This window comes from Musca domestica, unplaced genomic scaffold (genome assembly GCF_030504385.1).
Source record: "Musca domestica strain aabys unplaced genomic scaffold, Musca_domestica.polishedcontigs.V.1.1 7, whole genome shotgun sequence".
In the NCBI taxonomy this organism is placed as follows: Eukaryota; Metazoa; Arthropoda; class Insecta; order Diptera; family Muscidae; genus Musca; species Musca domestica.
The window spans coordinates 11,143,466-11,159,239 of NW_026712383.1; the positions used below are offsets into that span (position 1 = coordinate 11,143,466).

The following is a 15,774-nucleotide window of genomic DNA, read 5'->3' on the forward strand; positions in this document are numbered from 1 at the left end:
TAAGTCAACGGCTTATCTGGCTGGCTTAAGTCAACGGCTGGCTTCTTCGGAAATGAACAAAGGAGCCTAGGGCTAAAATTGAACTAAATCAACCTAAAACCCCTTTGTTCATCAACGAAGAAGCCAGCCGATGACTTAAGGCAGCCAAATATGCGCTTTATGTATTTTCACCCTTAGAATTATATGCTGAGCAAGTATATACAGGGTGAGATGAAAAACTACAACCAACTTCAGACTGCTGTCATTTCTAAGCCACTCGTCCGGCAGCTGTTAAAATTATTAAAGTGACAGCTCATTATATTGTTTACAAGCGTACAAAATCATTTTGGTGAGAATTTTCCAGAAAAAAATTTATTCGTGATGGAATTCATGGTTAGAGCACTCCAGCATTTATATGTGAATAAATCTTTTGTGTCTCGTTTCATCGCTCGTTACCGTTATACTGGTAGCGTGGATGGAAGAAAACAGCAACATCAGCAGAAATTGTTCGAAAAGTAAAGAAGCGACTTGGTCGAAACCCGCGTCGCAATGGCCGAAAAATGTCTCGTAAGCTGAACATATCGCAATATTCCATTCTGAAAATATTAAAAAATGAGCTCGGGGTAAAGCCATTGAAATTCCAAAAAGTGCAAGAACTTACACAGCTACAGAAAGAAAGTAGACTCAAAAGAGCTAAAGAATTAATTCGCTTGGCCGAAAGTGCTGAACTGTTAAAATTGATTTTCTACGACCAGAAAACATGGAAAAATGAGCTCGGGTTTCAGTCATTAAAATTCCAAAAAGTGCAAAAACTTACACCGCAACAGAAAGAAAATAGTCTCAAAAGAGCTAAAGAGCTTCGCTTGGCCGAAAGTGGTGAACAGCCGAATTTGGTTTTCTCCAAATATTGAAAAATTGAGCTCGGGGTAAAGCCATTGAAATTTCAAAATGTGTAAGAACTTACACCGCAACAGAAAGAAAATAGTCTCAAAAGAGCTAAAGAGTTGCTTCGCTTGGCCGAAAGTGGTGAACGGCCGAATTTGGTTTTCTCCGATGAGAAAACATTCGTTGTCCAGCAGTTTGTAAAAAAACACCAGAACTCAAGCACCGACTATGGTAATGGTGTGGGCCGCCATAAAGGGCGATGGTCGCTCTCCGCTCGTATTTATCGACCGTGGCATCAGAATAAATGCCGAATATTATCGCGAAAATATTCTGGAGGGTGTTTTAAAGCCTTGGGCACGTAAACATTTTGGTCGCAGGACCCTTGTGTCTAGAGTATTTTGGAAAGCAAGATTGGTACTAAAAAATACCAAAGTGTCGAGCAACATTCAGGCAGTGTGTGACGGTTTCATTGGCCGTTTGAAGGCCATAATTCGTGCCAAAGGTGACCAATTCGAACAAATCTAAACTTATTCTAAAATTTGATGCTATTTCCGACAATTGTTGCTTTCATTCAATAAAATTTAAAAAAAATGTAGGTGTAAATGACTTTGTTGCAGTTTTTTATCTCACCCTGGTGTGGAAGTGTATGCTAGCTGCAGGAGTGGATAACCTTGTGTTTATTGATACTACAATGGATCGACATGTGTATTTGAATCTGTTGAAAGCCAATCTGAAGAGTTCTGCCACTAATTTGCTGTACAATGTCCCCAAACAATTGCATTCTCCGTCTCAATCACCGGATATTAATCCAATAGAAAATCTGTGGGATTGTTTATACTAACGTGTTCGAAAAAACAAGATATCAAGCAAAGAGGACCCGAAAGGAGGAGGAGTGGAACAAAATACCGCAAAATATCACATAAAATATAGTTTCCTTTATGCCCAGACGAATATAAGCTGTATTAAATGCTGAAGGCGGTCCAACAAAGTATCCCTTACGAATTTCAAATACTAATTTTGAAACAATTCCGGTGAATAATATCGCGAAGGTCATCAAAATATAGAAAATAGGGAGGTACAATTATATGGGGGTTATACGAAGACGTGGACCTGAAGAGATAATTTTCTGTCTTAGGCAGTAGTAGTCATTACCAACTTAAAATACCACATTTGAAACAATTCCGGTGAATAATGTCGCTTAAATCACCAAAATACCGAAAATAGAGAGGTACAATTATATGGGGACTATACGAAGGCGTGGACCTACATATAAAATTTTCTGTCATAGGCTGTAGTATCCATTATAAATTTCAAATACCAAATTTGAAACAATTCCGGTGAATGATGCCGCTAAAATCATCAAAATACCGCATATCGGGAGGTACCGTTATATTGGGGCTATACTATACCTACATGGTCCATTTTCACACCAAAAGTCCTGCAGACATAATACACATTTGAGTAAATTTTTATCAACTTACTTCATTTCGGTCGGAAGCTAGAGTGATTTCCACAGACGGACAGACGGACGGACATCGCTAAATCGACATAGAATTTTATGCTGATGAAGAATATACCTTGTGGGGTACTAAAATGTATATTTCGAGGTGTTACAAAACGGAATGACAAACTTATTACACCCTCCATACTATTGTGAAGGGTATAAATATGATGATGAATAAGTTATCTCTCACTGTGATGAGTATCTGATGTGTGTATGAGTAAATACAATTTAATTGTTGTATTTTTGTTCGAAGGCTGATTGGAATCCCAGTACCACTTCATATTTTATTTTTTAATTTGTCATAGCCATAGCTTTAAATGTATATATATCCATATCCATTTGGGGGAAAATGTGTTAAAAAACATTTTTTTTAATTTTTAGTATTTATGTTATTTGATTGCATTTTCCCCAAAAAATAACATGATTTTCTCCATTGAGAAAATATAAAACATTTAAATCAATTTTCATTTAATTATTTAAATTGCACACTTTTGTGCAAAACGTAAAACAATTAAGTTCTTGTTTTTTTGTGTATGCCTATGTACTCTTTCACCTGATGGTGTTGCGTTTTGTGTGCATGATGACATATTAACCTGATTCCTAGCACACACACACACACACATCGCCACAAGACGCCACATCAACGACGTTAATGGCAACAAAAACAAAAAGAAAAAACGAGAAACCTAAAAAAAGAATAAAGCCTGGCTAACTGTCAAACTTCAGTCGACCACAACCACCCCATAGAAAATTCTGATACAGTTTTTTTCTTTCTTGATGTTTCTCTTTTTTTGTTATATAATGTATATACATGTGTGTGCACATAGTATAACAATTGTTTTCCGTTGAGTTAAACTTTCTTTTTTTGTTGTTATTTAACAAGCACTTTATAAACGGCGAGGGATAATACCTCTTCTTAAAGAGCAAGAGAGAGGGAGAGAGAGAGTATGACTCTGACTTGTGGGTTTTCATATATGAGTTTACTTTGGCTCAGGAAATTGCCATTGTTGCTTTTAATGTTTTCGGGGTTTCCTCATCAACTTAAGTAGGGTAGAAGCGAATGTTTTGCTTGTAAACAAATAGTTATTATTTCTATATTTTATTCCGTTGAATTTACCCCCGGATTTCTAATTATTAGAGTAATTTTCTATTGGCGGATAACATTTTTCACAAACCCATAAACCCCAAATCAACGAAACAATATGGTAAAACGATTTTTCTTTGCATTGTCATTCCATTCTCCCATTGTCCTCCACTTTGTAAACAGTTTATATTAATGACATATAATTAACATTTTATACATGTTTTGTTAACGTTTTTGTTTCTATTTTTAGCTGGATTTATTGGACCATTAATTGGCCGGAAAGTGGGTGGAAACCATTAAGAGTTTTAACAAATTTGCTCATTTTGAAATGCTTACACAAAAAGTTGCAGTTTTTCTATGCCTTTCTAATGATAGCGGAAAATTATAATAAAATGCTCTAATAAATACTATCGGCCATTAAGTGACCGCCCTTTGAGGGAAATATTAACGGAGTACCACATTATTGCTGAATGGGTATGAGTCAAAATTAAAAAAAGAACCCTGGCATGAAACACATATATGTCTGCATTATAGCGTCACCTAAATTACGTGTTATATGAAGAATCACCATTTATTTGACATATAATCAAGAAAATTGACAATCTAAATAACGTGTTTTATGACAACATATTTGGTGTAAATAAGGGTGTAAAAGTGCGTTTAGATTTACAAAATCCATTTGACATTTAAAATTGAGTGTATTTTTTTTTATAAAAGTCTCATCGACACAGCTGCTGGGACAATGAAATAACTGACCAATTTTGAAATCGAACATTTTGAATGAAAAATTATTCAAATTTGTAAAAATTGTTGAAAATCGCATATTATAACAACCATAACTGACCAATTTTGAAATCGAACATTTTGAATGAAAAATTATTCAAATTTGTAAAAATTGTTGAAAATCGCATATTATAACAACCTCCGATTGGTGTCGTATAAGAAAACATATAAAAATCTCATTTTTTTAAAAAAATAATATTGAAAAACGCATATTATAACAACCTCCGATTGGTGTCGTATGAGAAAACATATAAAAATCTCGTTTTTTTTTATAAAAATAACATTTTACATTTTTTGACATCAATATTCCTAAGCGTTGATACATCCACCTGTATTCTTCTACAATGTACATATACGTAAAATATAATCGACTCCAGTGGAATTGATATTTAAAATGCACAGAATTTATAATATTTGTACGGTTTCTAAAGTTGAGAATATATATATAAAGTCTGGCTTCTTAGGAAAAGAAGCGTAGGGCTAAAATCGAACTAAGTCAATCTAAAACTCCTTTGTTCCTCTACGAAGAAGCCAGCCAGTCAAAAAAGCTTTTTATGTTCTCTCACCTTATGCCGAAAAAAATTGAATTAATTTATGTTCGGAGCTTGGTAGAATAATACACAGCTGCTGGGTCAATTTTGGAATTCGAAAAAATGTGAGGTTACATAAGATTCTGAAAGTTTTTGTTGGAACCAATTCGAAAGAACATTGGAGTTTTGTGACGAATTCACAAAAGAGATAAATAAGAAAGAGATAAATAAATAAGTTCGGCAGGGCCGAGCTTTTTATACACTCCACCATTCGGAAGAAACTTTAAAAATTTCCAAAAAAAAAAAAAAAAAATCCGTCAAAAATTCCGCTCAAATGTAAAAAGGTTATATGGGGGTCCTGCATAAGTAAGTTTTGTCATAGGGTGAAGTACCGGTTTCGAACTTTAAATACGAAATTTAAAACAATTCCGGTGAATAATGTCGCAAGTATGAAAATTCCGAATATCTGGGAGTACCGTTATGTGGGCGCAGGCAACTCTCTTCTAGGGGCTAAAGCACCGAATATAGGGGGTTACCATTATATGGAGGTTATAAGATACGATGAGGGTTATACGATATCGTATCTATATATACAATTCTCCTCTACGGAAATGAAGTGCTCACAAGGAACTCCTTGTGTGGATTTTTAAACAATTCCGTTAAAAAATGTGGCTAAAATCATCAAAGTACCGAATAACGGGAGGAACCGCTATATAGGGCATATATGATATCGTGAACTTATATAGACAATTCTTTTCCAGCGGGTAAGTACTCATATAGAACTCCTTTTGTGGATTTTAAGACAATTCCATTTAAAAAGTTGGCTGAAATCATCACCTGACCTGCCTGCAGACAGAAGATCTGTGGAAAATTTTAGCTTCCTATTCGTTTTGACTGCAGAGTGATTACAACAGGCGGACAGAGTTGGTCTCGTGTTAGTACTAATCTAGTTCAGAGCTTCAGGTTTTCTATTAAACGGCTATGTCCAAACTTTGAGTAATCCGTGAATTAGCGACTTCCGGATGAGATACCCGCAAGGTTTCCGTTGTTTCACAAGACCCTGTCTGAGATTAGTGTTTTGCACCGTACGACTAATTTCTTTCCTGGTACTCTCTTAGAAGTGGTCTCCTCTATTAACTCTCCTAGAGTAACCTGTATAACTGTTTGATTGTATGTTGTGTGAATTTTTTGGTCCAATCTTCCATTGCTTTTAGCCTTGTGGCTGCGATGACTGCTTCATATCTAATCTGTATTTATATTGGGTGTGCATAAAGAACAACCTCTGAAGCCCTCGTTGGTATAGTTCTCTTATGCAAATTGTGATATTGCATTTTGTATCCATAGCTGTCCACCAGACTACTGACGCCTATATTAGAATAGGTCTAACCGAGCTTCTGTACAACCATTTTTGGATTTAGTCCCATCTTGAACCTATTGTCCTTCTACAGAGCACCTGTGAGCTTTGTATGCTCGTCCCTTAAAGCGGGTTTTCAGTTGCGTTTTTATCCTGTATTACTCCCAGGTATTTGATTTTACAGAAGATATTAATTGTCTTATTCTGTAAGACTGGTTTGTCCAGGGGTCCGAATTTGTCTTAATTGTCTTATGAAGGAGGAATGGTTCGTTTAGGTGCCCGAATTGATTTTTCTTGTTGAAATGATGTAGTTTAGTATTTTTTCGGGTTTACATTTAGTCTTCTAGGTCTGGCTCAATGGAAAAAAATATCTTCAGGAGCGATTCGACCCATCTGCACAGTAAATTTGATTTATTTTCATTCAGAAGCTTTATAACATCGTAGGTGGTTCAGAGCCCTCCTTGGTTAGGCTCCTTACAAGATTCGTGACAAGATGTTGTTTAGTTTTTTTTTTTCGGATTTACATTTAGTCTTCTTGGCCTGGGCCAGTCTTAAAATATTTTTAGGAGCGATTCGACCCATCTGGACAGTAAATTTGATTTATTTCTCCTCAGAAGCTTTATAGCATCGTAGGTGGTTCAGAGACCTCCTTGGTAAGGCTCATGACAAGATTAATCCTTGTGAAGTTTCCTGGAAACTTTGTCCTCAATTATTACGTCATTTAGCCTGCAGCTTATCCATATATTCCTTAGCTTATGGCTTATCCATTTTATGAAAGAATCGCATCTAAAGATTGGATAGGTGATTCTACGTTCCAATAGTGTACATTTTCTTCTCGAAAGCACTCTCAATGGTGGTGTACAACCTCGTGTAGAGCCTTTTCCACTGATCTCCCATTAACTTATGCTTGTTTGAATTTGAAGGATTTGTATGAGGTTTAATTCTTAATCATGGTATCAACTATACGCCCCATGGTTTTGAGCAAGAAAGAGATGAGTTTTTTTTCGGCTGATAAGCCTTCACTATCGTCTACTTGGCATTGCTGTGTTCGGGTATAAAAAATACCCTTACTTCCTGCCTGGTGTTATGGACCACAGCTCATGACCTCAAATGAATTTTCATCCTCGCCTTCTGGTTTTCAAGAATTTATAGAACATCTAAATATTTCTCGAGGCATTTGCACGTTTTGAATTATTTTAAACTATAAAATAATCAATTGTTATGTCGTTGGTCTTTGTGGCGTATACGTAGTGACAGCACTTATACGCACTGTCGTGCAATATATGAATTTTAATAAAAACACGTTTTAAAACCCTTTCAAAAACTCTTATACTGCATATTTGATAATGCTTTCAATCCTTGGTATAATTATTAAAAACCGAAAATAAATTTGTATCTCTACTTACTTTCGACAGTAAATTGCACAGCAACAATGGGTGGTACATAACCTTCAATATTTTTGAATGGGAAATAGAACCATGGGAAACCCATGCGTGGATAATAGTCACGGGCTTTAATATTTTCAACATCAGCAGGATTTTCACCTTCGCAGGATACCCAGACAACGTTGGTCTGCAAAAAATAAAGAATAAAAGAAATAGTGGAGGATTAGAATGAAAAGTTAAGGTGGGAATACATAAAGCGCTTATTTGGCTGGCTTAAGTCATCGGCAGGCTTCTTCGTAGAGGAATAAAGGAACTTTAGGTTAACTTAGTTCGATTTTTCCCTAGGCTCCTTTGTTCCTTTCCGAAGAAGCCAGACGATGACTTAAGCCAGCCAAATAAGCGCTTTATGTATTCCCACCCTTAGTCTTGAAGAATTTTCTGCTGAGTTGCAAAACTTACCTCATGTGGTCTCAAACTGTTCTTTTCTGTGATGTGTCGTTTCAACTCAGTTGGCATGTGTTCGGGTACTGTCTTTGTGTCGTTGTAAATTTCAGGAACCCAATTGTAGATCTAGGGAGAGAATATAAATATATTATAACATGTGTTCCTTAAGTTTGCAGGATAGCGCTAGTTTACCTTGTTCAACTTGAGGAATACGCAGGGTCTGGCAAGATTGTAGCCAAAGTTGTTCTCCTCAGTGCAGGGTGCAAATTGAGCACGATCAATGCCACAGACCTTGCCGGGTGGTGGTGGATTTTCAAATGAGCAGTTTACTTGGTTGCCTTTGGGTAAATCATCATAGGCTAGATTTTCGAAAAAAGATCGAAAGAAATTAGTAACTCCTTAAAGAAATAATTTCTAAATTAAAATCAAAAATTTTAAATATCCCAACTTTTCTAAAACTAGCATTGTTATAAGCTTCCGGGAAAAGGAATTCATTTTCTCATCAAAATCTCGAGCATTAGTTTACTCTATTGGATGGGGAATGCTCTCCTTTACATGGTTTCAAAAATATATCCATTTCCTTATACTTACGAAATGAAACCGCTTTCATCGGTACAAAAAGAAATTAAATTCAAATAAAAACAAAATTTTCAAAATTATTTTTCCCACAAAATCAAAACAAATTCGCCAAAATTTTCGGCAAGCAGCCAGTTTGGATCCAGGTTCACTTTGGAGACCGGCAATAATGCTTACCTTTTAAAAATCTGGCAGTTTCCTCAACCCAGTATTTGTAGTTGTCAGGCCTGGAGGATTCATACCACACTAAAGTACTTTCAACATTGGCCTCTGGGGGCATTGGTCGAAAACCAAGACCTGGAAAGACACACAAAAGAAAGAAAAATTGGTTAGGAACAAATAATGAAGGACAATGATTTGAGTTAATGGTATGCCTGTTAAGAACTATTAATATGTTAATAATGCAGCACCAAATATTGCAGATTCCGAAAAACTGTTCTTTTTTAACGATCGCCAACTTTAAAATGGAGGATCTGGAATTTTTTATTGAAGTGTGACGATGGACTGGGAAAGACGTCACAACAACACCTAAGGGTAAGTAACGTATAATAGCTGCCAAGAAATAAAATATGAGTCTGACTGTGGATCGTCTCTAGGTTCACCTTGTTGGATGAATGACTAGCTACAATCCGGAAAAAGGCTTAACTCTTCAATATCGGACTTATTTATAAACATTCAAAGGCCGACGACATTGACATCGTAAATCGAACACTAAATGATGTAACAGATATTGTTGAAAGAGTAAAGAAGGGGTCAGCTAAAAAGGGTCGAAGAGTAAATGGTGAAAACCAAGCTAATACGCGTTAAGTACCACCTGAAGTTGGATCAACTGGCGGCTACAAGTTGTGTTAGCGGGAGAATCCATACAACTTGTTGATTCGTTCGTCAGTTTAATTCTATAACCGGCTCGGCTGGAGCAATGTAGAAAGTGAAAACCAAGCTAATACGCGATAAGTACCACCTGAAGTCGGATCAATTGGTGACTACAAGTTGTGTTAGCGGGAGAATCCATACAACTTGTTGATTCGTTCGTCAGTTTAATTCTATAACCGGATCGACTGGAGCAATGTAGAAAGTGAGAAAAGAATGCAAACATTTCGTTTGAGTGTAGATTCAATTCTCTATCCGGCTCGAAGGACCAAATTTAAGTGAAAAGAGAAAACACAACCGAATTGTTTGCCTGTAGAATTAATTCTGATTTTATTGCAAAAAATATTTTTCTTAGGTGCTACAAAAACTAATCTAAGGGTGGAAATAAGTTAAGTCATCGGCTGGCTTCTTCGTAGATAAACAAAGGAGCTTTAGGTTGACTTAGTTCGATTTTGGCCCTAGGTTACTTTGTTAATTTCCAAAGAAGCAAGCCGATGACTTAAGCCATCCAGATAAGCGTTTTATGCATTCCCACCTTAACTTAACCTAATCGCAGCAACACAATTATTCTTATACAGGGTGAGGTGCAACTTCAGACTGCTGTCATTTCTAAGCCACGCGTCGGAAGAGCTGTTAAAATTATTTCAGTGAGAGCTCATTATATTGTTTACAAGAGTACGGGGAAATTTTGGTGAGAATTTTCCAGAAAAAAGAAGTTATTCGTGATGGAATTCCAGCGGGATAGTGTGGTTTCTTTATATTTGGCTGGAAAACCACAAGTGGCTAACGTTAGAGCACTCCAGCATTTAAATGTGAATTAATGTTTTGTGGTTCGTACCATCGCTCGTTACCGTGACACGGGTAGCGTAGCTCGACGTCAAGGAAGTGGACGGAAGAAAACAGCAACATCAGCAGAAATGGTTTGAAAAGTACAAAAGGGACTTGATCGAAATCCGCGTCGCAGTGGCCAAAAAAATGGCTCGTGAGCTGAACATATCGCAATATTCGCCAGTTGGCAAATATTGAAAACTGAGCTCGGGGTAAAGTCTTCGAAATTCCAAAAAGTGCAAGAACTTACATCGCAACAGAAAGAAAATAGACTCAAAAGAGAAAAAGAGTTGCTTCGCTTGGCCGAAAGTGGTGGACTGCCGAATATGATTTTCTCCGATTAGAAAACATTCGTCGTTCAGCAGTTTGTAAACAAACAAAATGGTCAGCTGAAAATGTGCAGCAGAACTCATGCGCCGGCCATGGTAATGGTGTGGCGCCGACATAACAGCCGATGGTCGCTCTCCGCTCGTATTAATCGACGATGGCATCAGAATAAATGCCGATTATTATCGCGCGAAATATTCAGGAGGGCACGCAAACATTTTGGCCGCAGACCTAGGACATTCCAGCAACAGGACTCAGCACCATTGAACTCAGCACGCGCCACCCAAAATGGTTACAAAATGAGGTTCTTCGCTTCATTTCCAGCGCACAAAGGCCACCAAAATCTCCGGATACCAATCCGTTGGACTATTGTGTCTGGAGTATTTTGGAAAGCAAGGTTGGCACTAAAAAATACCAAAGTTTCGATCACCTAAAGCAAACACTTCACCGGGAATGGGTCAAAATTCCGGACATCGCTAGATCAACTTCAAATGTCCTGAAACGGATTTGAGTGAGACCTACGGTATAAAGCCGTTATTTCGATGAGGCACGTTTTGGCCGTATCAAATGATCAAAATTTAGCCATATGGCTGAGGGTATAGAAGACCGTTGTGGCTCCCAATGAGCAATATTTTGAAAGAAAATTACGAAGTTTAAAAAAGAAATTATTGCCAGCATTTTCCAAGACCTAGTTCCAGTTCCAGTGGTATCAGTGAACAAGTCTCTGCGAGCAAAACTAAAGTTTATAACGAATTTTTAAAACGTCCAAACTTTCAATTTAGGTTTCAAAAGTGACACCATATGTATGTGAGTAGTTCCGGTGACATGTTTACATATCTGTTGAATTCTTTTTTTCTTTCTGGCGCCCAACGTGTATAGTTTTAAGAGAATATTTAAAAGTCTGAAAAAGTTATTACTGTCGAAGCAAATTCATTGTTGACTACGGTAATTTTCATGCGGAATACTTTGCACATAATTTTTGTGCGGTTAAGGCTCTGCAAAATTCGAAAAATAAAAATCAATATTCTAAAATTTTCCCAGCCGCCACAAAGCCCGCATGTGTCTTTTGCGCTGGCGCATAGGATAGACGACCATTACACACAGACATCTATCGTTATGCACAGTCACATACCCTCCTGAATGAAGGGACGAGCATCAATGCAATGTTGTGTCAATAGATTCTATTCTATTCCATGTGTAAATAGATAAGAAGTATTGTATGGTTGTGATTAGGTTAGGTAAGGATAAGTTTAAGTAGTTCTTAAGTAAAAATATTTATGATTAAAATTAGATTTGTAATGACACCCGAACGGAGCGGTAGGGTTTCTCTTCTCAGATTAACAAACGGAAACAATGGTAAGAAGCATTTTTAAAATTTCTGTCGAGCAGAACCACATCTTTTCCAACCATGTAGCACAATCAGAAGACCATATCTCCTTAATATATCAAGTTGTCACAGCTTGCTAAAACTACTTAACACTGCTACTTTTTGGCGCCCAACATGTAAATTATTGAAAGAATATAAAAATGTCCAAAGAAGGAATTATTGCCGGCACATATTCTTTGATGAAGACTGTTGGGGGGCATTGTTTCTGTCATGTTGGAAATTATTGACATTTCTGTGGAGCAGAATATCAATTCTAATCATCTTGCTACAATTACCATGGATTTCTTATATTTGGCGCCCAACGTGCAAAATATTGGAAGAATGTTAAAAAAGCTGCAAAATATATTGTAGCCGGAGTTTTGTCGGAGCAAATTCTGACTTCTGGTCTGTTCCAGTTAAAAAAAAAAAAAAATGCAGAAGTACTAGATTCTTGGAATTTCTGTAAAAAAATATTGAAATTTCTGTCGAGCCGAACAAAATTTTTCCAAACTTGTAGAACTATCAGGAAATCTTAATTTTTGTTTTTGAAAGGACACCATATCTTTTTATACCCTCCACCTTGGAAAGGAGGGTATATTAACTTTGTCATTCCGTTTGTAACATCCTTCAATATTCGTCTTAGACCCAATAAAGTATATATATTCATAATCAGCATAAAATTCTAAGTCGATTTAATGATGTCCGTCCGTCCGTCTTTCTGTCTGTCCGTCTGTCTGTCTGTTAAAATCACGATACAACTCACATTATCTGACGTAGAGCGCCAAAATTTAGCAGAGCTATTTGCATTGTGTCTAGCATGGTTGCTATTGAAAATGAGATATATCGGTCCACGTTCTGGTATAGTCCCCATATAACGGTACCTCCGGATATTCGGTATTTTGATGATTTATGCCACATTTTTTCACGGATTTGTCTGAAAATTGGTATTGGTAGGTCATAACGGGTCCCTGAGCGTGTGGCAAAACATTGTATGTATAGGTCCACGTTGTGGTATAGCCCCCATATAAAGGTACCTCCCGATATTCGGTATTTTAGTTTTTTTGCCACATTTATTCACGGATTTGTGTAAAAATTGGTATTTGTGTGTCATAATGGTTTCCAGCTCCGGTGGCGAAACATTGCATGTATGGGTCCATGATTTGGTATAGCCCCCATATAACGGTACCTCCCGATATTCGGTATTTTAATGGTTTTTGTCACATTTCTTCTAATGTTTCTTTTACCCTAAGGTGGAGAGTGTTAAAAGTTTGGCCCGGCCGAATGTTTTTAATGTTTTTTACTTGTTAAAATATAAATTTGCCACAGCTTTCTTAAATGACTTAACACTGCTTCTTTGTGGCGCCCAATATGCAAATTGTAGGAATCACTTTCAAAGTTCAACAATGGCAAATCTAGTCTGTATGCCAATGATTATGGGATTTCTTGGTAGGGAATCGAAGGTGTGTCTGAATTTAATTAATATTTATTAATTACAAAGGACCAAGGAAAATGGCGCCCAATGTATAGAACATACACAATATTACTACAACTACCTTTCCACACTTACCAGGATTTGATCCGATTAAACCATTATCCAGTGTCCATTTGGGTTTGTCTACTTCCAAAGTTTGATAAAATACAGCTAACATGGCAGCAAAGAATCCAGTTAATGCCACATAGAATATAACATAGAATATCAGAATTTTCGCTGCAAAAAAAAAGAAAGAGAAAGAAAATGAGATAATTAATACAACATTCACATATTTTACTATTTAAATACAAATTATCATAATTTATTTTTTTTTGCTGATGCTAATATCTTAAAAAAAAAAACTAAATAAAATGCTGAATGTTGCTGAATTAATTAAATATCATAACATTAACATGATAGTAGATTTAAACTGGAAGGGGTGGTGTACACACGTTATTTAAACACATTTCCACTCTTCTCCTCCTCCTCCTCTTATTAAGTTTATTTAGCAATTTAATTAACATTTTACTTTATGTCTTTTGAACAACCTTCCGTCCGCTATGGCGGAGGATGGTAGTTGGAAAGGTGCTTGGAATTTGAATGGGGAAAATGTTGCTTATTTCCTTTTCGCTGTATCCTCTGCCATTAGCCTTCTCTGTTTTCTGTTCCGTTTTGCTTAGAACATCGTAGATTATTTTTTAATGCGATTTTAAGCATTTGAATGCGGCTTCATGTGGTTAGGGTATTGCGGAAAATCGTGGCGTACCAATTTAAATTGGTTTTATTGCCAATACCAATATTGAGGTAAATCGAATTATAATTACAATGGGAAAGAGTTTGAGAACGGGATTTAACCGAAATGAAATACCAAGAAAAATGGCGCCCAACGGTGAGACACAACCGTGGGTTTTTAAATAGATTTTTTGAAGGTCAATTAAAATCATAAGCGAGAATCTTTAAAAAGATTTCTTTAAGGACTCATAATACCATAACATTTTTTTGGCGGACCATTAAAGCCTTAAATTTGGATTTTTAAATAGATTTTTGAGAGTTTGATGACAAACTTTAACAGAATGAAATATCAACAAAAAATGGCGCCCAACGATTACATGAATTGTCGAAAAAAAATTTTTGAAAGGAGCATCGAAGTCAGGACCATTAAAGCCATAAACAAGAACCTTTAAAAAGATTTTTTCTAAAAAAAATTTGGAAGGAGCATCAAAACCATCAACGCCTGGACCATTGAAGACATAAGGGAGGATATTTAAAAGGGCTTTTCTAAGGACTCAAAAAGCTATAAGGGAGGAGCTTTAAATCTTTTTTGAAGGACCATCAAAGCCTTAAACTTGGATGTTCAAATAGAATTTTGAGAGTTTGATGACAAATTTTAACAGAAAGAAATACCAAGAAGAATGGCGCCCAAACGATTACATGGTTTTTCGCAAAGATTTTTTGGAAGGAGTATCAAAGCCAGGACCATTAAAGCTATGAGAGAGGATCTTTAAAAAGATTTTCCGAAAAGATTTTTTGGAAGGAGTATCAAAGCCATCATATCCTGGACCATTAACGCCAAAAGCCAGGATCTCTAAAACGATTTTTCCAAAGACTCAAAATTCCATAAACGAGGAGCTTTAACCTATTTTTCGGAGAAATAAGCTTGGATTTTTAAATAGAATTTCGAGAATTTAATGACAGAATTTAACAGAATGAAATACCAAGAAAAATGTCGTCCAACACTTGTATGGATATTGGTAAAGTTTTTTCGGAAGAAGCATCAAACCCAGAACCATTAAAGCCATGAGCGGGAATCGTTAAAAACATTTTTTTTGAAAATATTTTTTGGAAGGAACATCAATGCCAGGACCATTAAAGCCATAAGCGAGGATCTTTAAAAAGGATTTTTCTAAGGACTTAAAAAGCCATAAGCGAGGGCTTTACATTTTTTTGGAGGACCATCAAAGCCATTAGCTTGGACTTTTGAACAAAGTTTTGAGAGTTTGATGACAGAATTTAACAGAAAGAAAAACGAAGAAAAATGGCGCCCAACGATTGCATGGTTGTTCGAAAAGTTGTTTTGCCATAACTGAGAATTTTTAACGATTAATCTTAGAGATTTAGCAGGACTAACCGTTTCATTTAAAAAAGGTTCCCGGTAAGATTACCATTTGAAGGACTAGTCCTGGATATTCAAATTTTGAAGGACTAGTAGGGCTAGAAACGTGGAGGTCTCGACTATATTATTCACATAGTGCAACAGATTTCTTTTCTGGTACTGAAGTGGGTTAGGATAGGTCTGCTTACACTTCTTTACAATCAATGAGTATTTTTTGCATTTAGTCCCCATTTTAAACCTTCTGTCCAATTACAGATTGACCAGTAGCTGTGAGC

The 15,774-nt window shown here is 36.4% G+C and overlaps 1 protein-coding gene across 5 annotated transcripts in view; it reads right to left on the bottom strand.

Annotated features, from left to right (window-relative positions):
- Positions 1–15,774, bottom strand: part of LOC101890249 (sodium/potassium-transporting ATPase subunit beta-2) — an 85,815-nt gene that overhangs the window by 15,631 nt on the left and 54,410 nt on the right. For 4 of the 5 annotated variants that reach the window (XM_059130075.1, XM_059130078.1, XM_059130077.1 and 1 more), the window contains exons 3-8: positions 13,483–13,623; positions 8,702–8,821; positions 8,540–8,551; positions 8,141–8,307; positions 7,964–8,074; positions 7,526–7,691 (exon numbers count right to left, since the gene is read on the bottom strand). In XM_059130075.1, the coding sequence (XP_058986058.1) occupies positions 7,526–7,691; positions 7,964–8,074; positions 8,141–8,307; positions 8,540–8,551; positions 8,702–8,821; positions 13,483–13,623 (717 nt within the window). The remainder of the gene's footprint in view (positions 1–7,525; positions 7,692–7,963; positions 8,075–8,140; positions 8,308–8,539; positions 8,552–8,701; positions 8,822–13,482; positions 13,624–15,774) is intronic. The other variant, XM_059130080.1, reaches the window with a different exon arrangement.